We start from the raw sequence: 24,036 nt of genomic DNA, 5'->3' as shown, positions 1-24,036 counted from the left end.
TATTTGTTGCTTTGAAGTCTTTCTTGGTTCCGAGTGTGCATTGATTCGCTCTGTGTTTGCAGAACAAACTGCAGGAATCCGAAGATCAGAAAGTTTACATTGCCACTCAGGGGTGTCTAGCAACAACAGTTAATGATTTCTGGCAGATGGTATGGCAAGAGAGGACCAGCGTGATCGTGATGACAACAAGAGAGGTCGAGAAAGGACGGGTCAGTATAGCAACATCCATGCATCCTTTTTTTCCACTTATCCAATACAGGGTCACAGTTGGGCTGGAGGCAGGGTACACCCTGGACATGTTACCAATCTATCGAAAAGTATCAGAATAATTAATATAATAAAATAAAAGCAGATTAGGGACTTTTACATTTTTGTTTTGAGGGGTTTTTTTTTTGTGCTTTTTGAATAAATTTGTGAGCTGATCAGGACATCCTTAAACGCTTAATTTGAGCATCGGGTTTTGCCTTCAAAATGGCCTTAAGTCTTCATTTCATAGATTGGTGCTAGATCCTCAGACATTTTGATCCACATTGGCATGAAAGCATCACACAGTTGTTGCAGATTTGTCTGCATTATGTGAATCTCCTGTCCCACTGTATCCCAAATGTGCTCTACGCGGAGCACTGTGGAGGCCATTGGAGTACCGAGAGCTTACTGTCATCTTAGGAAACTAGTTTGAGAACACTGCACTCTGGTCAAGGGATGGACATGTTCAGTAGCAATACTCAGGTAGCTTGTGCTGAATGCTGAATTGGTACTAAGGGGGCGAAAGTGTGACAAGAAAATGTCCCCCACACAGTTATACCACCAATCAGTCTGAATTGATGATGAAAACGCAGGATGGATCCATGGATTCGTGTTTTTTTTTTGTTTTTTTTTTACATCAAATTCTGACCCTACAATCCAAATGATGCAGCAGAAAATTAAGACTCATCAGACCAAACAAAGTTTTTCCAGCCTTCCAGTCTAATCATAGCCTCAATTTCCTGATCTTAGTTGACAGAAGCAACACTCAGTGTGGTCTTCTGCTGCTGTAGCCCATCTGTTTCAAAGTTCAACATGTTACAGATTCAGAGATGCCCTTCTTCATGCCTGCGTTGTAATGAGGTTTTTAATGAGGTTTATCTGTTGCCTTCCTATCAGGTCAAAGCATTTGGGGTTACAGGTGTTTGAACAGATATACCTAATAAAGTGACTGGTAGACATTTAATTATACTCTAATACATTTATTTCAGTTTTTTATAGTGTGCTGATTCTTGTTTGTGTTTCACACCTGTTGCGTGTTGTTGGCTGGAACCTGTAAAACTGATGATCTATAGTAGAGGTGTCAAACATAAGGCCCAAGAGCCGGAAATGAGCGGCCAGACAGTTCAGTGTGATTGTAATGTGAAAATTATAAAGAAGGAGAAATTTTGGACTTTTATCTGTGCCTATCATGTCCCAAAGTAATTAGCTAAAACAAACAATTATTTACAAGTAATTAATTATTGTGTATCATTAAGCTGAAAGAAAAGAGACAAATTTGGAGGGTATTTTTAATAGTATGAGGTAATAGTTTCATTGGTCTGTGCCACTTAACATTATGTGTATGTGGCTTTTGATGTAAAATACACTGATTATCCAGCTCTCACATATTAGCTGCTGTGTGCATGTTAGGTGCTAGACAACCGACTGACAACTTAAATCCAACATTTGTAAGTGGTTTTCACACTTACCATGCTGCCCTGATCTTAAGCCTTTAACCTACTGAGTGAATTCACAGTGTGATTGGTCGCCATGTTTTATCCCTTACCCCCCCCAAAAAAAAAAAAAAAAATCTTGGGCGTGAGAAAGTGGCTGAAGCCAACAATTTCCTGTTGTGTGCTATGTGTGAGAAAAGCCACCTTCATACATCACCCTGACCTGCGTCTCCCGACACGGTCCATTTATGCTCATGTGTGAAAACACTTCAAAAGCATGCGTCATCTGACTACTTCCCTCTTAAAGTAACCCTCGTTTGTCCTTCGAGAGAAGACTGGTAAACAATGATCAGCGCGAAACTACTTTAAATAGTTGTCTGCATGGCTTTTAAGTTAAAAGTGGAAGCACAGAAAAAAAAATTTACTATAATTGGAAAGACAACCATGATTTTTAAAAAGCCTGAGATGTTAGTTGATTTTGAAGTGACGCTTAAGGTGAAGTTATTTTTCATTTTTGTGCAGAATAAATGCGTTCCATACTGGCCTGAGCTCCACTCAACTAAGGAGGTGGGCCGCTACGTGGTGAGCTGCGAGCTAGAGAGGGAAGCTGGTGATTATAAAATCCGAGTCCTGGAGATCGCACCCCTGGACCAGGTGACCTACAAACACCAAACTCTCACCTCACTGTGGTTCCTCATCTCTGCACACCTAATGATTTCTCCAGGTTTTGACCTTTCTTGTTTCCCCCCCCCCCCCATTCTTAGCCAAAACATGTTCGCAAAGTGTGGCACTACCAGTACCTCAGCTGGCCAGATCACGGCGTCCCTCAGGAATCAAGCGGTGTCCTCGGCTTCCTCACTCAAGTGAACTCTAAACAGGCTGAATTTCCTAACGCCGGTCCCATGATCGTCCACTGCAGGTACCTAACAGCTGCAACCCACACTCTTCACTGAATATTTCACTTCTCAAATCCTTTCTACTTTAAACAAGTGATGTGGAAAACATCTGCATTTTAAATACAGTAGACATATCAAAGCAACACTGTTTCTTTTCTTTTTTTTTGCAAAGTGCTGGGTTTCATAATCCTTAATTAGGTGATAATACTTAGAGGTTTAAGATTAAAACAAGCACATTTTCTGGATTAAGATTAGTAGTAACTAAACAAAAGGCTTCAAGTTTACTGACAGTTTATCCTACTGGAATTTTCCCAGTGTGATTTAAAAGATGCTGAGGCTGCTTGTGCTTCCTTAAAGAGATTTTGGATGTCGGTCAAGTGATTATGTGATCCCCGTGTTAGCATTTTTGAACGATACAGACATGTTTAAAAAATGAAGTATGAAGAATTTAATACTTTACCCAACACAGGACTCTGCATGCAACAGCATGATGTTTCCTTCACTTAGATTTTTGCCTGATAATGTATAAATATAGAATATTTTCAAATGAAAACAAGTAAAGACTTTAAATTAATTTTTTAAAATCTCTCCTACTCTCAGATTGGTTATTTGGGAGTGCCTATCTCATCAGCTAATAATATAGCATCAAGTCCACATTTCTGACATTTCCTAGACAAACCTATTGATTTAGAAAATATTTTTCTGATTAATAATTAATAACAAATGATTTTAACACTTGATTTTAATTTTGTTTTAAAGCTTCATCCTGGCCTTTCTTCTTTTTTTTTTTTTGAAACAACTTGTTTGTTTGTTTTTTTGTAGTTTTACATATTTCAAACTAGTAAAAGTGTAAGTTTAGTTGTAAAATCCTGTGCACTTTCCCCTGCACAGGGCCGTGGATGAGTCACAAATGAGCCATTTGTTCAGATCACTGGATATAGTAATCCAGTAACAGGATCAAAATTGTATGATTCTCATGAGGCTCTGCAAAAACAAAATGGCTTAAAAAATATTCACAAATGGTTGCATGTGTATTTTTTCTTTACAGAGAAATAAATATAGATTTGTGACTAGTGATTCAGAAACAACATAATAATAATGTATACTTTATTGATCCCTGTGGGGACAAATTTCTCTCTGCATTTAATCCATTCACTCAGTGAAGCAGCAGGCTGCCACCAATCTAGCACCCAGGGAGCAATGTGTAGGGACGACGCCTTGCTCAGGGGTACCTCAGGGTAGCTGTTAAGTGGATTCAAGCCCCTGACCTTCCCATCATGGAGCGACCACTCTACCTACTGAGCTATCTGTGCCCTGTTTTTGTCGGGAAGTTTATAATTGGCATTAATGGTGCTGTGACAAGATGAGTTTTTCTCTTGCAGCATCATGAGACTGACATTTGTGGTTCTTGGAGAAACGTCTCAATAACTACTGAATAGATTTGCATTGATTTTAGTCCTCTTATGCCAGTCCCTTCCCAGCGTTCACTACTATTATGGTGTGCATTACTTTGATTTATGACCAATTTTAGCTTTGCATTGGGTTTTGCTGTATGTAAGCCAGATATTAGATGATAAATGTTGCACGTGTTGCACATGGTAAGCACCAGTATTGATTGAGTAATGCGAGCCTGTTGGCATCTCACTGAGCTGTGAGTGTAACTGCCTCTAGGTCAGTGCTGCCTGTGTGAAAATGTAATCGGAGAAATATTCTGTGGACAGACTGAGACAAAAGCTGAATCCTGTTACAAACTTACACAGCAACTAATATAAAGAACATCATATCAGCAGTCAAACATGGTACTGATAGTGTGATGGACCTGCATGACTTGCTGCAGTTGATGGAACCATGAATTCTGCTCTCTACCAGAAAATCCTGAAGCAGAGTGTGTCCGGCCATCAGTTTGTGTCCTAAAGCTCAGTCGCTGTCAGGTTATGCAGCACTACAAATATTGGAAACACACCAACAAGTCCACCTCTCAGTGTCTCAAAAACAAAAGAAAGCAAGAAAGGAACAATAGTTTTGGAGTGGCCTTGTTAAAATCTGAACTTAAATCGGATTAAGACGCTTTGGCATAACCTAAACAACTGTTTCATGCTCAAACCTCTTCCACTGTGGCTGAATTAAAACAATTCTCTAGAGAAGAGTGGGGCAAAATTCCTCCACAGCGATCTGAAATAATCATTGACAGTTATTGCAAATGCTTGATTGCAGTTTTTGCTGCCAAAGGTGGCAAAACTAGTTTTTCACAAAGGGGCTTGGTGGTTTGGATCTCTTTTTTCCACTTAATAAAACAGCATTTTGTGTTTACTTGGGTTGTCTTTGTCTAATAATAAAATCTGTTTGATGATCTGAAACATGAAAGTGACAGACTAAGAAATTGGGAAGTTGGTAAGTACTTCTCAAAGCACATTGTTATTGATGTTTGTATTGCACTTAGAAGAGATCTTACTGTTGCACATGTTGGTTCAGTATCGCCGCTTACTAGAACACTTAATGGACTTTGCATCATTAATCCATTTGTGCTTTCTTTTCTGGTCCAAATTTCTGACCTGTTTGTCTCCGTGGGTGAGATTAACTTTGCTTCTTTTGTGATTTTTGCAGTGCTGGTATTGGTCGAACGGGCACAATCGTGGTAATTGACATGATCATCGAGACCATTGATACTTTAGGTAACAATACAGTAAAGAAATATGTTCTTGATAAATCAGTCAAGTAAAAATGAAACCATTCGACGTGTTTTACTCTTTGTTGCTGTGCCTCCGTTCACCCCCTTCCTTTTTTTCACTTCCCTTTCATTGCAGGTCTGGACATTGATATTGACATTGCGAAATACATTCAGATGGTGCGAGAGCAGCGCTCTGGTATGGTGCAGACTGAGGCCCAGTACAAATTCATCTACCTGGCTGTGGCTGAGTACATACAGATCGCCAAGGCCAAAGACTCCGCCTCAATGGTGAGAGGAGCAGAGAATCTAGTCACTGTGGCTCAAATATAGTTTAAAATTGGGAAACATAGAAAAGAGGCTGTGAATGAGTGTTGGCTCATTTCATCATTGATTTAAACACTACAGCGGAGCAGTTCAATGCCAGCAGAATGATAAGTTATCAGAGTCCCTCATGAAAGATGAACGTTGACCCAAAGACGCGAAAACAGTCGACCACGCAGACTGATCCAGCAACGTGACCTCACTCCCTGTTTGACTAATTCTTTCTCAGTCACTTGTGAAACGTCTTTGCCTCTCTCTTCCTCAGGAAACCGAGACCGAGTATGGAAATCTCCAAATCAAACACCAACCAGCGGGCAGAGTGGTGTCAAAGTGAGTGACTCTGTGTGTGTGATTGTGAATCGAGTGTCCCGAATGCACTCACGTTGTTCCTCTAAATCTCACACTGCCACCCTATTTTTGTTTAAAAACACGATCCGTCTTCGGGTTCATGTCTGCAGTTTCTGGAGGAAGAACTGATTTACAGTCTTGTTTCATTAACGTGGGGAGCTATCGGCGAGTAGTTCGTACTCTAGTTTAAACCAGTTAAACCAATTAATTAACCAATTAAAATCAGATTTATGTGTTTAAATATTCTTAGAAAAACAGATTGATTCATTTTAATTTAATAAAGGGACATCAGTACAAGAGGAAATTAGAAAGAATTTTACTTTTGAAAGATTTTTTGTGGCAATTTTGGCCTTTTTTTTTTTATTATGTTAGAAAAGATACAGAGAGGAAATCGAGAAATAGGCAGGGCTCGACCCAAATATTTCATTATTTAAATATTGTGTAGTTCCCTGTGTAGGTAGTGCAAAAAAGGACAGGTGCTAACCTCATGGAGATAAAATCTCTGCAATGTAAAAATACTAATGAGAGAAACACTTGTTTAGTTTTCAGTCGACATCAGTAGACCTTTGACCTTTTTATTTGTTGGGGTTTTTTTCAGGCCGGTTTCAGAGCTCTCTCTGGAGCCATAAAAGACTTTCCACAATCTTGTTTTTTCGTAGATGATTCATAGATGTAGTAGCGCGCCTCAATACCTGTAAAGAGAAAATAAAAGTAGAATTCAGCTGATTTGGTCTTTAGCGTTAGGTCCAAAGACAAGTTTAAGAAGGAACGATTAAAGATCAAAGCAGCTGATCTGACTATTAGTCAAACACAGGTTGTGTATAAAAGATGGACACAGACACTCTTCTGAAGCCTCACATTGAGCTTTTTGCCCCTCATAACACTTTAGAAACCAGCCCCAAGTGGCTGTTTGAGAAAGTGCAGTTTTTTGGCTCTACTGCACTGGCCACTTGGTCAAACTCCAAAAACACTGGATCCTACATTTGCTACATCCTGCTTTATGAGCTTGAAGCACAAGTATCCTGCTAAAAGCTGCTTTCAGCCATCATGATGACTTAATGCAAAGAGGACTTTTAATGGATGTAGGTGTAAAAAAGTGTAAAAAATGGTTTTTTTACATTTTGCACTGTGTGAATGAATGAAGTCATATTGTTTACCTGTTGTCTGTTGTGACCTCTGGACTATGAGATGCTCATACTGGACGAGGCTTTTAATGAACTTAATTATTAGGAGAAAGCAGACACACATTGGCCGGTTCACTGTAACGCTGTAAACTTTGACCCACTTGGAGAGCTGAATAGATGGCCTGCAGCTTTGAGTGATGGATTGTTTAAACGTTTCTCATGCAGCGTGACCTTCATTAATCTCTCCACTCTCTCTGATGCGTTTCTCACAGATCTGTGTTTAATCAGTCTTGGCGGCTAGGATGAAATCACTAATCAGCTTTCTCTTCGTCTCTTTCCAGAAACAAAGAGGACGTTTACGAGAATCTGTCAAAAGGAAAGAAAGACGCGAAAAAGTCAAAGTCGGACAAGAAGAGTGGCTCCGTGAAAAAGAGATAGAAGACTGGGAGGTTTTATCAAAGTATGTCATGTTATATTTATGCAGACACCCTTGTTAATGCAATCTATTTGTTGAAGCCTTACGCAAAATAAAAGGAAGGTTCAGAAAAACAGCATAACTTGATGACATCGTCTATGCTACATGATTGCTTGGCTAATGTTTGTTCAAAATAAAGGCGGGCTGTGTGTACACTTTCTGTGCTGCATCTTTATTTATGTCTGTTCTCCAAGATGAAACATCAGAAGCTATAAGGCATGCAACACCGATGGGAGCTTCTCCCTGTTTGCAGTTCAAGCAGGAGGGATTCAGCACTGGTTTTCATTCAGGAGGGAAAAACATTTTTAATTTCGCTTTACTTCTGTTTGCATAAAGAAAACTGGTGTCAGGTTTTAATTTTAGCGAAACATGAGCAGTAGTAGTATGAATCTCACACAGTTTTAGCAAAACTATACGAAACCATAAAAATTCTCTTTTGTTTTTATTTATTTTATTTTGCATTTATTCAATTTCTAAAGCTTCTCTGGGTTGGACCATTTATAAACTCATCAAATTCATTTTCAGTTAGAAGCATTAAGCAGACTTTTTCTGCCTCTCTGGAAGTTTCGCCCACAGCAGGTGTTATTGAATTTGTATTTTCTACTCTAGTTTTTATTTTTGTTTTGTTTTTAATTTTTGTTTTGAATTCAGTTTAATGTCAGAGTGGCTTTGCTTGTTTCAGTTTCCTTCTTATTGTTTGAAAATGTTTCGTTTTAAATGAGTTTTTATTCATTTCAGTGTTACTTTTAGTCTTTTGAAGTATTATTTTAAGGAAAATCCCCACAGCCATTGCAACAAATCACATAACTTACTGAAAGCATTTGACTCACAGTCATGCAGTCATGATAGAAAATCTTACTAAATTAGCACATCCTAAAACTAAGGATATTTTCTCTAAAATTATTTGAGTTCAAAAAATTGTTTTAGTTTCTATTTTCATTTTTTCTTACATTTACCCAGTTTCTGTTTGCAGAAACCAACAGACTGCTCAGACCTCCTTTAAATCTCAAATTGATACTGATTATGTAGCTAACTTTGGTATTGATCTGATACCAAGTAAATACAGGCCCAGCATTGGCGATACCAGCACCGATACTTTTAACTTATAAAGGCAGTTGTAGAGGAGAGTAGTGTGTCATGACATATAAGATAAATCACTGTTATGAGGTAGATTCTGAACAAACTGTAGCAACCACTGAATCAGAATCAATAATGACTTAATAAAACAAAACACACCTTTCAGCTTTTCAAGTATTTTGAGTTTGACCTGGAATTTAAAAGTGATCTGGGTCAACTTCAGTTGTTTAAATGTGCTATAGGCCAGCGGTCCCCAACCTTTTTTGCGCCACGGACCGGTTTATGCCCGACAATATTTTCACGGACCGGCCTTTAAGGTGTCACGGATAAATACAACAAAATAAAACTAGTACCAGTATCGAAAAAAATAAGATTTATTCATAACACACGTGAAAAGACCGAGGAAAACCGAGTTAACAATAAAAACGATAACAAAATAACGCTGAAAACCGATAAAAACCCTGAAAACCATACATTTCACACCTGAGCCTCTACCCTCGCGGCCCGGTACCGGTCCGAGGCCCGGGGGTTGGGGACCGCTGCTATAGGCTGTAAATAAAATAGACACAAAAACATTCAGACATTTTATAGCGCATGTTTCAAGTATATGAACTAGTTCAATCCACTGTTGGCACTGATACTATAGGTATTTGGATTGATCTGCACTTTTTTGGATGGAACACCCTTGGGAGAAAGCAGAAGGCGGCACACAGGTAAGAGACACAATCTGGCCCTTTAAAATGTTTCATTGGTTAACTATGAACTTGCTTTCCTGCCTCTCACCTGTTGGCGTAACAAAACTTGCTATACTATATATACTAAACTTCATCAGTACCAGTTGGGAGGCTACCAACAAGGAAACACCTACAAAAGCATCAATCAGTAAAACATGAAAAACCTCTGTGAGTTTTCTTTTGTATAAATAGGGTCAGAGTTAGCCATGTGTACTGAAGAGGACTTTCATTAAAACCAACCAATCAGAGGAAAGCTGGCTTAAACGGAGAAAACAGCCTTTTTGAGAGGAATGATTAAATGAGGTCTGTACATCAAAGTAAATAAGGACGATTTGGAACATGCAAAACTTGTTTAGTATGGTCAAAGAATAAAAGATGGCGCTGGAAATGAGCATATCAGGTTATCCTTGATGTCTCTTTGTTCCTCGCTTTGACTTTGTGCTGCTCAGCTGCTAGTGCACGAGCATACCCGTTTACTTAGTGCATCAACCAACCCTCTGCATGTCTGGGATCCGAAGCGCCGCCTCTTCTTGCAACTGATCCCTCTGAGAAAAGCATTAGTAAAGATGAATGAACCTCCCCCTGCATGAGGTCCTGCAGAAAAGGCCCCGCTCCCTCCCTGGAAACGATTGCATATACTGAGCGTGAGTCACCACCAGAGTTGCATATTTGGAGCAGCTTGCAGCATAACCGAGCACCAAACTCCAGCAACAATCTGCAACAGGCAGCACTCATTCCACGCGCATTCCCGTCAAATCCGGGTCCATTGTCCAAAACGTTGCGCAACTGAAAGTGATATCACAGGAACCGGCAGCTTGTCTGTGAGATCCACACGGGACTGGAGGAAAAGCAAGAACGAGGAAAAACGGGGATTTCTGGAGTTTCGGAAACAACAAAGAAGAAGAAAAAAATGGCAAAACCTAATTACAGCGGCACTTATCATATGGTGGAACAGGAGAATATGGATTCCTACCTCGGAGCTTTGGGTACAAATCTTTATACAGTATTTTAAATACTTTTGTAATCTTCAAGTGCGTTGCTTTTTGTAACAGATGTGCAGTTAAAACCCTCCAATGTAACAATAATCTTTCATGTCTTTTATTTTTTTAAGTATTCATATGTTCACTGACTCGTTGCCATTAGGTTACTTTAAAAGGTAACCTTAAGTGTCTGATTTAATGGTGAGGACCATCTTTATTTGCTGAAGCACATTAGTGTAATGAAATCACCACCTTGTCCTCTGTGTGACCCCGGATCCATTCACTCCCTCACACTGTGCGTCCCCTCTGCCTGCAGTGTGTGTGAGAGACAAAAAAAACCTGCTTTACTGAAGTAACAGACTGTGGCTCATGCTACAACATCTCTCTCTCTCTTTCTTCTCTTAGATGTTAATTTTGCTCTGAGGAAGATCGTCTGTCTGTTGAAGCCCACTAAAGAGGTCACCCATGACCCGGCCACAGGAACCATGAAAATCCGCACACTCACCACCTTCAAGAACTTCAACATGGATTTCACTATTGGAAAAGAATTTACTGAGGACCTTGGGCCAGTGGATGGCCGTGTGTGTCAGGTACGTGTTTTGGTTTTTCCAAATGTGCACATCGGCATGTTTGTACATGCCAGGTGTAGTCAACCAACAAATATCACTCCAGGAGCAACATCCAAAAACTTAAAGGCCTCTCTAACAGTGACAATCTTCAGCTTACTGAGTCTAACATCAGCAGAACTTTAAACAGCAATGGGGTGTGGAGTAGGGCTACCAGAAGAAAGCTGCTGATCTCCATTTGCAGCTTGCAAAAGATCTAATTGAAAAACCAGGACACTGAACTATAATTCAGGTAAAGATGATATTGAAGCAGAGCTTTTTGGTATAAAATGAGAAACCAGTTTAAATGAAGGAAATGTTGATGGTGGCTTGTTTTGCTGTTCTTAGTTGTCTTTTTCTCATTAATGAAGCAATGAATTCTGAATGATACCAGCAAACTCTCAGGGAGGTGACAGGATGCCTGTCCGTGGACTAAATCCCACGAGAATGTGGGTTATACAACAAGATAATGGCCTCAAACTCACAAGTTCCCCCATCAAAGTGAGGCAAAGAAGAATGAAGATGTAAAATGTATTTTTTGTAGTCATTGCTGTCTACATGATACAAAAAAATGCAAAGGTTCATAAATTTTTTCCACTCAGAGATCATTTTTCTCAGCAAACAAACCAGAGTCAGACTTAAATAATCTAATACATATAAATCTTAAACTTAAATCCACTTGTATAAAAATCAGATGTTTTTTGTCACATGTTTGAACAAATGAAGTATATTTTAAAGGGTTCATGACCTTTCACGGATCACTGTATTAGTCTCCCCTCTTTGCGCTGCACAAAGCTTCTTGTCTCTGTGTGGCTAAGCGTTGTGTGAGCTACTGTACATGCTAATGTCTCACACTAACGGCATCTCTGTGGTTACACAGACTACAGTAGATTGGGACGGCGACAAGCTGGTTTGTGTACAGCGAGGCGAGAAAGAGGGACGAGGCTGGACGCACTGGCTGGAGGGCGACAAGCTGCATTTGGTAAGGATGTACGAGGGGAAGAAGAGGCCAGTGCAGAGAGAAAGCAAGGAAGAGGGAAGAAGGAAAATGAAAGCTTAAAGGGAAGTGATGGAGAAATTGATATGCTAAATGAGGGAGGGTATTCAAATAAGGCAGGTTTTAGAAGTTATTCATTTCTGTTACCGTCTTTGTGTGAAGAGGTTTTTATTAAGAGGTCAGTGGAGTTTGTACATGCCTAAGGCCAAACTACGACCTGACAAAGGAGGCAGAGGAGCCCTGAATGCACGTCTTTATGGAGTGAAGCTCAGAGGCACTTTTGAGCTCAAACAGTTCAAGCTCATAGCTTATCTTTCATTACTGGTTACGTTTTCAAACGATCTACATTGTTCCGCTAAAAAGCTCTCACGAGGTTTTTTTAATACCTTTGTTGCAATCGGGAGAAAACAATGTGTTGTTGATGCTAAACTCAAGAGAGAATTGGGAAAGAAATGCCAGCTAGGATCAAGACTTATAATGGTGGGTTTTAGAGATTACACAAAGCAGGGGAAGGGAACAGTGAGGGACTAATATAGAGGCGGAGGAGGAAAGTAGAGAGCGGGCTGAAAAGACCTGATGAATAGATGGTGAGAGAGTAGAAGACGGATTACGAGGTCAAAGGATGAGAAGGAGAGAGGTGGGGTGGAAATGGTGTCCTGGACACAATCCCAGTTTTGTGCTCGTCTTTAATGTGCCAAATGTTCTCGTTGTTTCTCACCATTCATTTACACCCTCTCACTTCGTGTTTTTTTTTTTTTTTTTTTCTCGTCTTTTCCACTTCCTCTCTGCAGGAGATGAGAGTCCAAGGAATCAAAGCCAAGCAAGTCTTCAAGAAGGCAAACTGAAGTCACAGGAAATGTTTTACAGCGAATAATCCTATTAAAACAAAGTAGCCGGTACAAGAGTCACGTTTATAGCATTTTTATTATAATCAGCAGTACTGAATATTGAAAACAGAATATGAACTGAATATGTCTGATGGGTTTAACAAAGAGAAGAGAGCAGTTTAGCAGAATGACTGCGTCCTTCCCCATATTGCACAATGTTATAAAGAAGTCATAATTCATGCATCTGTCGTGTTTCTATTCCGTGTTTTAAATTATACAAAATGTGTGTGTGTGTGTGTGCGTGTGTGTCTGTGTGTGTTGCTGCTTCATATCTAAAGTCATTTTCACTCATGAACTGCAGCCCTGAACTTTTACAGAAAGTACCAAAGTAAAAAAAATGCAAAAACGACAACAAAACAACAAAACAGTCTGACAGAGTCAGCTCAGACATTAGCTTTTAACCTCCTGTTCCCTGGTTCAAAGTCTATGTGAAGCCGACTATTTACTGATGTGTGCTGCATGGCAGAAAGGAAAACTTGAATCAGTGTGTTCATGCGCATTATAATGATTTACATATACAATACATTCAAATCTGAATTACTGACTTAAGTGGGAACAATATAAGTTAAACAACTCAATATATACAGATTCCATTAAACGGTCAGGATAGCAGTAGATTTCCCACTATCAACAAATCCAAGGAAAAGCTACAAAGATTCATGTATTTTCTGATTTCACTATCTTATCAGCAATAAAACGATTTGTTCCTATAAAGAAAGCAAATCTTTTAAAAGCAAAGAAACCTAAAAATGTTTTTGAAATGGGTGGAAATGATGCTATTTTTGTAGGATTTATTCCCGCTGCTCAAAAATACTCATAGCAGCAGCAGGATGTGGGATGATGAAGGATGATATCACGCACTGCGTCACTTTGGCTCACTTAAAATGTAAACTATATTAGGCTCTGTTTGTTACTATCACCGCTTAATTTTTTTTGGTCATTTCGTGAGAATTGTTGTAGTAACAAAACTAAACAAAAACAAAACATGTCAGATTATTCCTGAGAACAGGACACCACTGTGCATCACCAGTGTTTTTTCAGCTGTGTGGTCAGGACAGCACAGAAATGTCACTTCATTTGAGAGGAAATTCTCATGAGTGTCCTGCAGGTGGCATCAGTCAACCTTCAAGGGACCTGAAAGAGAGCCCAGTCTCTCTCTTTTGGTATTAAAAGGGTTTAAAGGTCTTGAAAAGAACTGCATTGCCTCCGATCCAGTGAGGGTCTGAGGTTGGGTAAGTATGCCGTTACACTGGATTATGTCCCACAGTACTCGTCCTCCTGTGGCTCGGATTGCGACCTGAAGAAGTTGTTGCAGTAACTCGCGTTTCCATTCGTGTTACTGGATTCGACAAAGGAAACGGAAGCTTTCAGTGGAGTTATGGGGTGGCTGGTGTTCAAGGTGTCCTCTGTGCAGGAAATGACCAAAGGATCATCTGAGGAGAACGATAAAATCATTAAGTATGACCATTCCTCACTGGAAATGCAGTTTTGCACTTTATGAGCTGCAATGTTTGTAAGATGAATGTAAATGAGTTCCTGAGAAACTGCAGAAATGACCAACATATAGCATCCAGCTTTAGTGTTGTGTCACATAGATCAAGAGTGTCAAACATAAGGCCCCAGGTCCAGAATTGACCTAGGAAAGACCCCAATCTGGCCCACTGGATGGCTTTGGAAGCTTTTAGACCATTTCTACCCATAAAACCCTCCCTCATCGCCATTCACAATCAGAGATGCCCATCTCTGATTGTTACTTGTAACGCGTTACTGTAATCTGATTACTTTTTTCAAGTAACGAGTAAAGTAAGGGATTACTATTGCAAAAACGGTAATTAGATTACCGTTACTTTCCCGTAGGAACGCTGCGTTACTGCGTTACTAAAACCGTGATTTTTTGCGAGAATGTCTCACGAAGATGACGGACGCGAGTGCAGCCTTAGTGACAACAGCTGTGTGCAGATCAACAATGGATCACATATCGATTGTGGGAGAGAGTATGAGCGTGTAGCGTTTAAAGTGTGGAAGTACTGACCTTACTTTGAGTTTGATTCCATAAAAAGTGACAAAAACATTAGCGTCCATCGTGCGTGAGAAGAAAACTTCTTTTTACAGCGAAAAAAACCCCTAAACTTCCGAGCAAGCACCGAGTAGCTACGACGTGATGGGAAACTCACAGAGAAACTCGCGGATTCTTCAATTGACCGGGGCACACCTGCACCAGGGTAAACCTCCGCCTACTGCAGTCCTGCTTTACAGGTGAAAATAGAGCACAGGACCGCTGAGTCTTTGACTTTATTTATGTTCTGCTGTGTTTTACTTGCATCTATTTGAAAGAGTGAGTGTAAACACAAAAAATATTTTATTTTATGTGCTGGAATGTGTAGAAAATAGGTTTAAATGTTAAACTAATTTATTCAACTCAGAGAATGTTGCATATAATTAAATTTTTGCTTGATGCATAAAGTTAAAAGATTAAAACTGATAAAACAAGTTAAAAAAAGAGACTTTTCCATTTGATTACATTTTGTATGATGGATTATGCAGTAAAAGTAGAATTGGGCTGAAAGATCTATCGCTTTATCACCTCTTCAGGTTGTAAATCGTGTTTTAAAAAAGTAACTAAGTAACTAAGTAGTAACGGGATTACTTTTTTGGGGAAGTAATCAGTAATTCGTTACGTAATTTTATGCGCGTTCTCACGATCCAAGCTCAAAAACTCACGGTGACACCAGAGCAGCACTTCTTTACCATGTAGGAAAAATGAGTCATACTGTTGAAATTGTGGTTCTTTGTCCTATTTTAAGTTATCTCATTGATTAAATGTGTAGTTCAACTTTTCACACTGACAGAAATTGTAGTTTCACCCATCTGGCCCACATAAGATCAAAGTCGTGGCCTGCGATATAAAAAGAGTTTCACATCCCCAGCATAGATGAAGCAGGCTCGTCCTACATGAATTAAGGCCGTGTTTTGACGATTTTAGGGGGAAATGCTGTTTTGATTATCAACCAAGGCTGCCACAGTCTCACCTAGGTGTTGAATTAAGCTGAGATCATTGGAGATTTATTATTTACATACATTGTTCTTGTATTTCTGCAATCACTAATTCCAATGTCAAACACTAAGTGTGTGTGGAGAGATAACTGAGTTGTTCTAGGCATTATGGGGCTGTGCTTAGAGTAGATACAGTGTTGAAAAACAATCATTATAGTGAAATTAATAACAATAATGTTTCAACAAGCCAAGCATGTGAGCAAGGTTTTATAATGGCACTAAATACGGGTGAAAATGTTTTACAGAAAATGATTTTCGAGCCTAAACAAGTGGACTGCTGCACCAACACAAAAGTCTTGGGGCACTTTTGTTGCACGCAGTGACTTTGTTTCAAACTTAAATCCTGCTGTCTGAGAACAAGTCGATAACATTATGTGTAAATGATGTAAAAGAGTCGATGTGATTCTTCACCTTCGTTAAAAATTGGTAACTTGCAGTCGGGCATGATGCAGGTTTCTTGGCAGTAAGAAGGCTGCTCTCGAGGCATTACATCTGGAATGGGAACCACTGCTACTGGAGTAACACAAATACTGGATCGAGCTGTCACACAGACATCACAAATCACAAGGGAAAAAAAAGGCATTTTAGTTTTATGCTCACAAACATGCACAAAACATACAAATAATTCCACCAGTTGGACTTTAGATGGCACTAAAGCCTCCCCAAAACCCCCAAAATCCAAGGGGTTGAGTTTGACCAAAGCACCTCCATGTAAAAAAAAAACACCAGCCACTGGTCATTAGAGTCGCGACATTGAGTCCCTTCACTGTCTTTTGACCATCTGTGTGAACTTTGTTCTGAGTCAGCTCCGAACAGCTCTGAGAACAGCTCTGAGATACAGACAAGCAAACCAAGGCTGTTAGAGTTCCCGAGACTAAACAGAACATTAGCCATAAGCAGGTTACTAGGGCGATCGTGGCTCAAGAGTTGGGAGTTCGCCTTGTAATCGGAAGGTTACAAGGCGGCTCGGACAGTCTCGGTCGTTGTGTCCTTGGGCAAGACACTTTACCTACCGCCTACTGGTGTTGGCCAGAAGGGCCGATGGCGCGATAACCCTAACCCTCGCTTCTGTCAGTCTGCCCCAGGGCAGCTGTGGCTACAACTGTAGCTGCCTCCACCAGTGTGTGAATGGGTGGATGACTGGGTGTGTAAAGCGCTATACAAATATACAAAGGCCATTTACCATTACTGATTTTTTTTTTTAATCCACTTTTAGTCTTTGTCAGCTTTGTTCAGTTTGTCAACACAACTAGCTCGAGAAGGCGTGTTAATTACGCTTGTTTACTGAGACCGGGGTTTCTACATGACTGTGAGATAATTGCGCATGTTGCAATAACTGCTGTAAACTAGCCCCTGACTAATATTGACCATTTAACAACGAAAGAAAGGAAAACTAATACTAAAACTAAACAGTTTTAAACAACATACACGCCAATAAAAATAACCAGTGTGTAACGAGACTCAGGAAACGACTGATTAAATAAAAACCCACAGAATTAAAATAAATTCAAAACTATAATTACTCTGAAGTGTTTCTAAAACGAGACTCAAACAAGTGGCATTAAGAAAAAAACTTTCTGAGCAAAGAGAAACTTCCAATTTATATCACATACTGAAAAAAACATAGCAATAAATTATTACTAGAAAACAAAACTTTGAGCTGCACAAACCAACATATACAGTATATTTATACCATCTACTGTACTGAGCTGGCAGTAAAAATCCTAAAGATAAGTATCTCCAAACCTCAGAAGATAAAACTGAAACTGTTTGCATGGCAGGATATTATGAGGCTATGAAAAAGGAAACTTGCATTTTGGTAATTTCTCTAGTAATAAGCCTTTGATATATCCACGTGCAGATATGTGGAAAATACAGGCATTATGTCATGAAATCAAAGGATCTTATTGGCTCAGAATCACTCTTAAACTTTTCCCACATGACTGTACAAAGAGTAACAACTGGTGCTTTTAAAAGTAACACACACCCCTTCCTGTAATATTAGCAAAACGGCACACACGCTCTCTAAGACAATAATTATATTCTGTGAGTTCATCAGTGATTTCCAGTACTAGCACATTGTTTCTGTGGAAATAAAAGAAATGTCAGTGAAATAGAAGGGTAGCCAAAATAATAAGCTGTGTGACTGTGTCACATACGTAGGAATTGTTTCTCAGTATGAGCTGTCTGCCCGTGAAGAGTGCGTCACATTACACCAAATAACTGTGTCAGCCTGAATATGTACAGGATGTGGTTTCCTCATTGAGACAGTCATGTTCGCTAAAGCTCCTCGAGCATCAGACTCGGCTGCTGCTTTCTTAATCTGTCAGAGAGTTCAACTACATCATATCCTTTTCAAGCGAAAAGAAAAGGAGAAATTCAACTTACTTTACATGAAAGATCACATTTTAATATTCAAAAAATCCAGTCTGCAAATGTAATATTAGGTTTCCCTGAGGTTTTGTTATTAATACACTGCAAGGAAACAGTGGGAGGCCATGTTTGAGAGAGATAAGCAGTGACCTTCAACTGTAAGACTTCAAAGCCAGTACCCTCTCACTGTTGTGGCTTAAAGCATGAGTAGTTACTGCCAGTGGGTGGGCTTACACGCACATCATTTTGCCGCCTCTTCAGGAAGACAATTATGAGAACAAGTGTGAGAAAAAGTGGCAAACATGCCCATCCGAGTGACGTGTCGTACACACCTGCATTGTACGTTTTGCATTTCTTTCTCCAGAGGATGAAAATCAACACGATGACGATTGCGGTCAACACGAGCCCTGACCACAAACCTGCTGGCAACATCCAATAACAATCTGGAAAACAACGAGAAGAAAATGTTCTTAGGGCCATGCCGAGTACATCTACAGTGGGTTATTCACCTGATTGCACAATAAATTTTCACAAGCGTAATATAACTTCTGGGAAACTTAAAGTGGGAGGGAGTGATTACTGATTACAACTCATGTTTCTTCATTAATAAGGTAGTGAGTGAAATGACTGTGACGAGGAGAAACTTGATTTTTTTCTGACTTTATCAAAGAAATAAAAAGACTGATTATTGTTAGTGAAAGATTATATGCATTTCTTTTTGAATTTGCAGGTGGTGACTCATGATCCGTGGAAGCTCACTTAAAGAAAACTCTTTCTGGTGAAGTGCCAACATGTCTAAGCAGCATTAATTCTTAATAAATGGCCGCAATCCACTCCAGAACAGTCCAATCATTTGTAACATACAGCTTTACGTACTGTGTTCATAAAGCAATGATATCTACAACAAAATATCATAAGGTCTAAATGTGCTGTATAAATATGACTCGCATATTTGTTAATCACATTGCTGATTATATGTTGAATACATGTTTAAAATAATATTTTGAAAGATATAAATTATATGTATTCAATTTAAATCAGTTTTATTTAAGGGAGGGAGCCAAGGCAAAAGACGTCAGTTCAATATATTTTCAAGCATTCACTTACTGACTGTACAGCAGGTTAAGCCGCTTCATCATTCAATTCAGTTCAATTTTATATGCATAGTGCCAAATAAGGTAATAGAACAATCAGATGACTTCCCCATCCATGAGCAAGCAATTAGTGACAGCGGGAAGGAAAAACTCCCTTTTAACAGGAGGAAACCTGGCTCAGGGCAGCCATCTGCCACGGCAGGCAGAAACAGGACAAAAGACACACTTGGAAGAGAGCCAGAGATGAATGAAAACTAATCATTAAACACAAAGTGGTGTATAAACACTGAGAGTAAAAAGAGGGGAGTGAAGAAGAAACACTTGGGAAGCCCTCCTCAGCCTGTAGGAGCTTTATGGTAATGCAGCAATGCATTATACAGTGATATACACTATTATACTTTAAAATATATTGGATTAAATAATAATTTATGCTGTTTTTTCTACCTAAGAAGATGAAAAAGGTAAATCGGACTCTAATTTAAACCGTTTTAGGTTAAATTTAGACTTCAACATTAGACTTATGTGTGAGTTTCACTACTGATTTGACTCAATTTAATGGAAATAAGTATTTAAGGGGCAAAATATGCATTTTATGAAACCTGAAAGTAGGCTTTAAAGCTTGCATAAAATGACTATATTTAAAATGTGATAAACACTGGAAATCTTCACCATCTTCAACATCCCCACCCCCCTCTCAGTATCACCCCAGCAAATATCACAGTAGTTAAAAGAAGTCATCTCATGCGATATTTGGACTTGATTCATTGTCTGGAGTATATTTAGACATTTCAGTATGTCTGTATTCTTTGTCTGTGTGCTTCTTCTGCCCCCTCTTTTTTTTTTAGCTGCTCAAAATTCAATGCGCCTCACAAAAACACTTCCTGTTAAACAATGCATGTGGCTTCATGCTTTCCCAGAAGTGACTTTGATAGGTGAATTTGTTTTTAGTACTGAAGCAAAAGAATGTCTTCCTTTGGTTTCATTAAAAAGAAATACCACTGAAAAATAAGGCTCGGCGGGGTCGTATGCAAAATCATTTTTCGCGGTAATGTAGATGTTCACACGAGGTATTTTAAAAACTTTGATGGTTTTTAAAGTTTTCTGCTGACACCACCATCAAACTGATTTTTAATCCAAAAAACTTTAGCCAAAAGAAAAATGACTATTTCCATATGCCATTACTTATATTTGGTGGTGTGGCTCTGCTTTGGGACTTCTCTGCATTTCCATGCTCAGATGGGGAAAGCCTACGGTGAAAAGAGCAGCAGCAGGACCCCCTCACAGAACAAAACTAACGTCGATTACGACAAACATCACATGAATTGAGTCAGACGTAGTGTGAAAAGAGGGAGCTGGGGTTGCAAAATAGCTCACACTGCAGCTATAAACAGGCTAAAGCAGTCTAAATAGGACACCCTACATAAGATTTGTCAGTTTGAAGCACAGAAGAGTGTCAGCTGACATGTGCTGATATTAAGATCAGCCGTTATCAGCTGATCTACTGGGACTGTGGGCTGAGCTCAGCTTAGTAGCCTTCCTGAAGTAATGCTAGGCTCAGTTTGTGGTTTAGATGTTTCTGAAAGAAAGTTAAGCACCTCTTAACCTTCTAAAATTAAAATCTAAGGTGGTGAGCTAGTTAAGCAATATACGTTCTTAACATCAGGGTGTTAACAGGTCAAAAATTAATACCTAAATACAGCCTTACAGGGTTACTGATGTGGCCATACACCACAGCACTCTGCTACCTAACAAATACTACTCTCTTCTTGTCAGTGCCTTGAAAGTATCTGCCCTAAACCCATGTTTCTTCAGAGAACTACACCAACTCATGGTACAAAGACCGAACTGACGCTTCAATATCTTGCTCAAGAACAACATCTTGCTTCAACAAACTGACTGGAGAAGTTTGTGAGTGTACCACTCACCTTCCGACTTTTCTTTTTTAAGCTTGAGGATATAAATTTCAGATTAGTTAAATGGACCACACAAATACTCTTTGTCTCGCATTTAGTTGTTGGAATTTTACGCTGGCTGACTGTGAGGCTGTTTGAGTGGCACATTAATTTAGTGTTATTTGCCGCTCACAGCCTCTGACTAGATATGATGTTTGGTTTTTAAGGCAAGCTATAGATGTAGTGAGCGTGAACTAGAGCAATATTGAGGTCCAGTGGGCTAAACTATAGCTACTACTTTAATTTTACATGAAAAATGTATATATTAGTAATTTTGCATCAATACATCTTCAACTTCCTTTCTTAATTATAGGTCCTGTTACAGGAAGATAATGTCAACAGGAACTCAGTGAATCACTCGGCATAAGAGCATCCGCTGACAACTCCATCTCTCTCTTTTTTTTAACAAGATCTCAAACACTGATAAAGCCAGAAACTTACCAGATTTGAAGTTTCCACAAACTGCATCTCTTTCATTATCTCCTGGAATTTTCAGCACTCCTCCGTAGTCCTCACATCTAAAAAAAATACCACCAACAACAGGTGAACACAATAAATATGAATAATAATAAAATAATAAAAGTCGCAATTTATAGTTGTTGTTTTAAAAAAAAAAAACTGGACAAGCTTTTGCTACAAAATCGGTGTTAAAGGGATGTAAAGAAAAAGGCCTCCTACAAGCATGGGAAACTGTTTCAGCACAATTTTTACAGTCTGGATGAAATATTTACAGTAGGTAGGATGTGGGATGTTGTACGTTTCGAGTTTGTAGACTGAGGGCACCAACCGAAACCAAGAGACTAATTTCTGCTCTGTGTCAATGGATGACTAATTCACTCACAGTCTACATAAAACACACAGTTCTTCAGATTTAATAATAACATAATAATAATAACAATGATAATAGTTGTAATGCAGTCTTGCCTGGTGTGAGGTTTACAGGGTGACACATAATCTGTTACGTTGCTGAAGGTCCCCTTTCCACATGGAGCACAGATTACGTTACTCGTGCCGTCGCCTATAATGAGGAGTGAAATTTATTCACCTGACTTTGTGGCACTTTAGCTAAGAATGTGAAATATCACTGGAGAAAATTATCGTTCATTAGGAATTTTATAGTTAAAGGTTACCTGGAGTCTTGACCCCTTCACCCACTTGGCAGCGGGTTACAGGCAAGCAGTGTTCACATTCATCATCGTTGCAGTAGAAACCTGACACACACTTGCACACTGTGTTTGCTTCAGCTTTGCATCCACTGAGTGTCTGCTGTTTGATACCTGAAAGAGCAAGGGAGAGACGTTATTTTCTTTGCGTTTAAGTGTGTGTGTGTGTGTGTGTGTGTGTGTGTGTGTGTGTGTGTGTGTGTGTGTGTGTGTGTGTGTGTGTGTATAGATGGGGGTCGTTGATCTCCAGTTCAAAGTGTCAAAGTGGCTTGAACATAAAGAACAGTGAAAACCCACCTCACAGTTTCTGCGCTATGAAACATTTTGAAAGTGTTGAACTTGAAAATGTAAGTTCCTTTATTGTCTTAAAATCGTCTCTTAACACAATTATCTTAACATAAATCTGAGCTAAGCTCTGTGGGACTTACAGTAAGTTCAAAATGGAAATTTAGTTTAATTCAATTTTCCCTTGAACTTTAATAGCGCCAAATGACAACAACAGTTGCCACAAAACACTTTTGGACGCTGCAAAAACACAAAAATACAAAGAAACCTCAACAGTCAAACGACCCCTTGTGAGAAATAAAGAAGATGTTAAAGAAGTGGATCTGTGAGCATGTGGTGCTGACTTGGACAAACAACAGCAAAGCAGGTATTATTACTCCATAAGTATAGATATCAAAAGCCATCAGCTTTCACAATCTGCAACATCATTATTGCGCAGTTTCCTGCTGTCAAACAGTATATTTCTTTCTTTCTTTTGCTGTGAAAGCAGCACTCCTAGCTTTTTTGTATTTTGCATAGTAGAGTTCAAATACGGTCTTTCTAGTTCTATATCGTTGTATTTCTATTAGAAATAGACTGAATTGTGGTTCTGTGTTTCTTTGACTGAGCTTCTAAGACTAATGCTGCGTGTATGCCTGTGTAACTTACTGAGAAGGCATTGCTTGCAGCGTTGGCATTTTTCCACATGATTTTGAGAGTCTGTGTAGAACCCATATTGACATGTGGCACAATCGGTCTCTTTTGTGCCATCGCATGCTGTCTTCATGTACTCTCCTGACAAGGTGAAACAAACAGACTTGTATATTAGATGTTGGTTAATGAAAATACGGCTTTTGAAGAATGCTGTGCAGCCTGTAAAGAAAGTTTGTTAACCGAGGAGAAACGTGAGGAACTGAAGCATTGTCGTATTCACTGACCTGCATTACAGCGTTGACAGCATCTCCCACCATACTCGAACTGATCTTCTTTGCACATTTTGTATCCTATTCGTCAACAGCCCTCCACCTGCGTGTAAACTCTCTAAACTGTAAAAGCCTGCGTCTTTTCAAGCTGTTTCTATACCTGAAAATTGGCTAAATCGGTATGGTAGCTCAGAAGATAAAATCCAGAACTGAACTCTGTCGATCGCCTTGGCTTTTCTGATGATCAAGCAGTTGCTGCTCAGGTTCATCTGCCTCCACTCTATTTCTGACGTACTGTCTCTGATTTGTTCCCCCTCCTCACTCGGTCTTACCTACTTCTCATGTCTTTTCTAGTCCTACACAGTGGAAAGCCCCAGTGACCCTCATCTGCTGTTTCTCCCCCTTCGCCTCTCTGTAGCTCT

General features: G+C 39.4%; 3 protein-coding genes and 2 long non-coding RNA genes across 7 annotated transcripts in view; 3 read left to right on the top strand and 2 right to left on the bottom strand.

The window, feature by feature from the left end:
* Positions 1 to 7,671, top strand: part of ptpn6 (protein tyrosine phosphatase non-receptor type 6) — a 23,665-nt gene extending 15,994 nt beyond the window's left edge. For all 3 annotated transcript variants that reach the window (XM_026184324.2, XM_026184326.2, XM_026184325.2), the window contains 7 exons: positions 63 to 209; positions 2,202 to 2,333; positions 2,444 to 2,598; positions 5,180 to 5,247; positions 5,380 to 5,531; positions 5,830 to 5,894; positions 7,378 to 7,671. In XM_026184324.2, the coding sequence (XP_026040109.2) occupies positions 63 to 209; positions 2,202 to 2,333; positions 2,444 to 2,598; positions 5,180 to 5,247; positions 5,380 to 5,531; positions 5,830 to 5,894; positions 7,378 to 7,474 (816 nt within the window). In that variant the 3' untranslated portion in view covers positions 7,475 to 7,671. The remainder of the gene's footprint in view (positions 1 to 62; positions 210 to 2,201; positions 2,334 to 2,443; positions 2,599 to 5,179; positions 5,248 to 5,379; positions 5,532 to 5,829; positions 5,895 to 7,377) is intronic.
* Positions 6,450 to 10,179, bottom strand: LOC145431940 (uncharacterized). Its single transcript, XR_013912269.1, has 2 exons — positions 9,817 to 10,179; positions 6,450 to 6,604 (listed from the first exon to the last, which is right to left on the bottom strand). It is a non-coding gene; the product is annotated as an uncharacterized LOC145431940 (long non-coding RNA).
* rbp5 (retinol binding protein 1a, cellular) lies at positions 9,784 to 12,974 on the top strand. Its single transcript, XM_026185260.2, has 4 exons — positions 9,784 to 10,308; positions 10,708 to 10,892; positions 11,788 to 11,889; positions 12,696 to 12,974. The coding sequence occupies exons 1-4, from the start codon at positions 10,233 to 10,235 to the stop codon at positions 12,747 to 12,749; spliced, it is 417 nt and encodes a 138-aa protein (XP_026041045.1). The 5' UTR covers positions 9,784 to 10,232; the 3' UTR covers positions 12,750 to 12,974.
* LOC113032361 (tumor necrosis factor receptor superfamily member 5) lies at positions 12,810 to 24,036 on the bottom strand. Its single transcript, XM_026185258.2, has 8 exons — positions 23,630 to 24,036; positions 23,361 to 23,486; positions 22,395 to 22,541; positions 22,189 to 22,282; positions 21,706 to 21,782; positions 18,551 to 18,661; positions 16,257 to 16,385; positions 12,810 to 14,224 (listed from the first exon to the last, which is right to left on the bottom strand). The coding sequence occupies exons 1-8, from the start codon at positions 23,685 to 23,687 to the stop codon at positions 14,046 to 14,048; spliced, it is 921 nt and encodes a 306-aa protein (XP_026041043.2). The 5' UTR covers positions 23,688 to 24,036; the 3' UTR covers positions 12,810 to 14,045.
* Positions 18,586 to 19,051, top strand: LOC145431941 (uncharacterized). Its single transcript, XR_013912270.1, has 2 exons — positions 18,586 to 18,714; positions 18,949 to 19,051. It is a non-coding gene; the product is annotated as an uncharacterized LOC145431941 (long non-coding RNA).

Source organism: Astatotilapia calliptera, chromosome 11 (genome assembly GCF_964374335.1).
Source record: "Astatotilapia calliptera chromosome 11, fAstCal68.1, whole genome shotgun sequence".
In the NCBI taxonomy this organism is placed as follows: Eukaryota; Metazoa; Chordata; class Actinopteri; order Cichliformes; family Cichlidae; genus Astatotilapia; species Astatotilapia calliptera.
The sequence above is the reverse complement of the archived record's forward strand: the minus strand, read 5'-3'. Positions and strand labels throughout refer to the sequence as shown.

Bases quoted from the DNA above. Each gene is read 5' to 3' on its own strand.
- rbp5 (XM_026185260.2), top strand. From the start codon at position 10,233: ATGGCAAAACCTAATTACAGCGGCACTTATCATATGGTGGAACAGGAG. The intron at 10,309-10,707 runs GTACAAATCTTT...TTCTTCTCTTAG, and splicing joins TTCCTACCTCGGAGCTTTGG to ATGTTAATTTTGCTCTGAGG. The intron at 11,890-12,695 runs GTAAGGATGTAC...TCCTCTCTGCAG, and splicing joins AGGGCGACAAGCTGCATTTG to GAGATGAGAGTCCAAGGAAT.
- LOC113032361 (XM_026185258.2), bottom strand. From the start codon at position 23,687: ATGTGCAAAGAAGATCAGTTCGAGTATGGTGGGAGATGCTGTCAACGC. The intron at 23,487-23,629 runs GTCAGTGAATAC...TCACCTTGTCAG, and splicing joins CTGTCAACGCTGTAATGCAG to GAGAGTACATGAAGACAGCA. The intron at 14,225-16,256 runs GTGAAGAATCAC...CGTTCTCCTCAG, and splicing joins GTTACCAATTTTTAACGAAG to ATGATCCTTTGGTCATTTCC.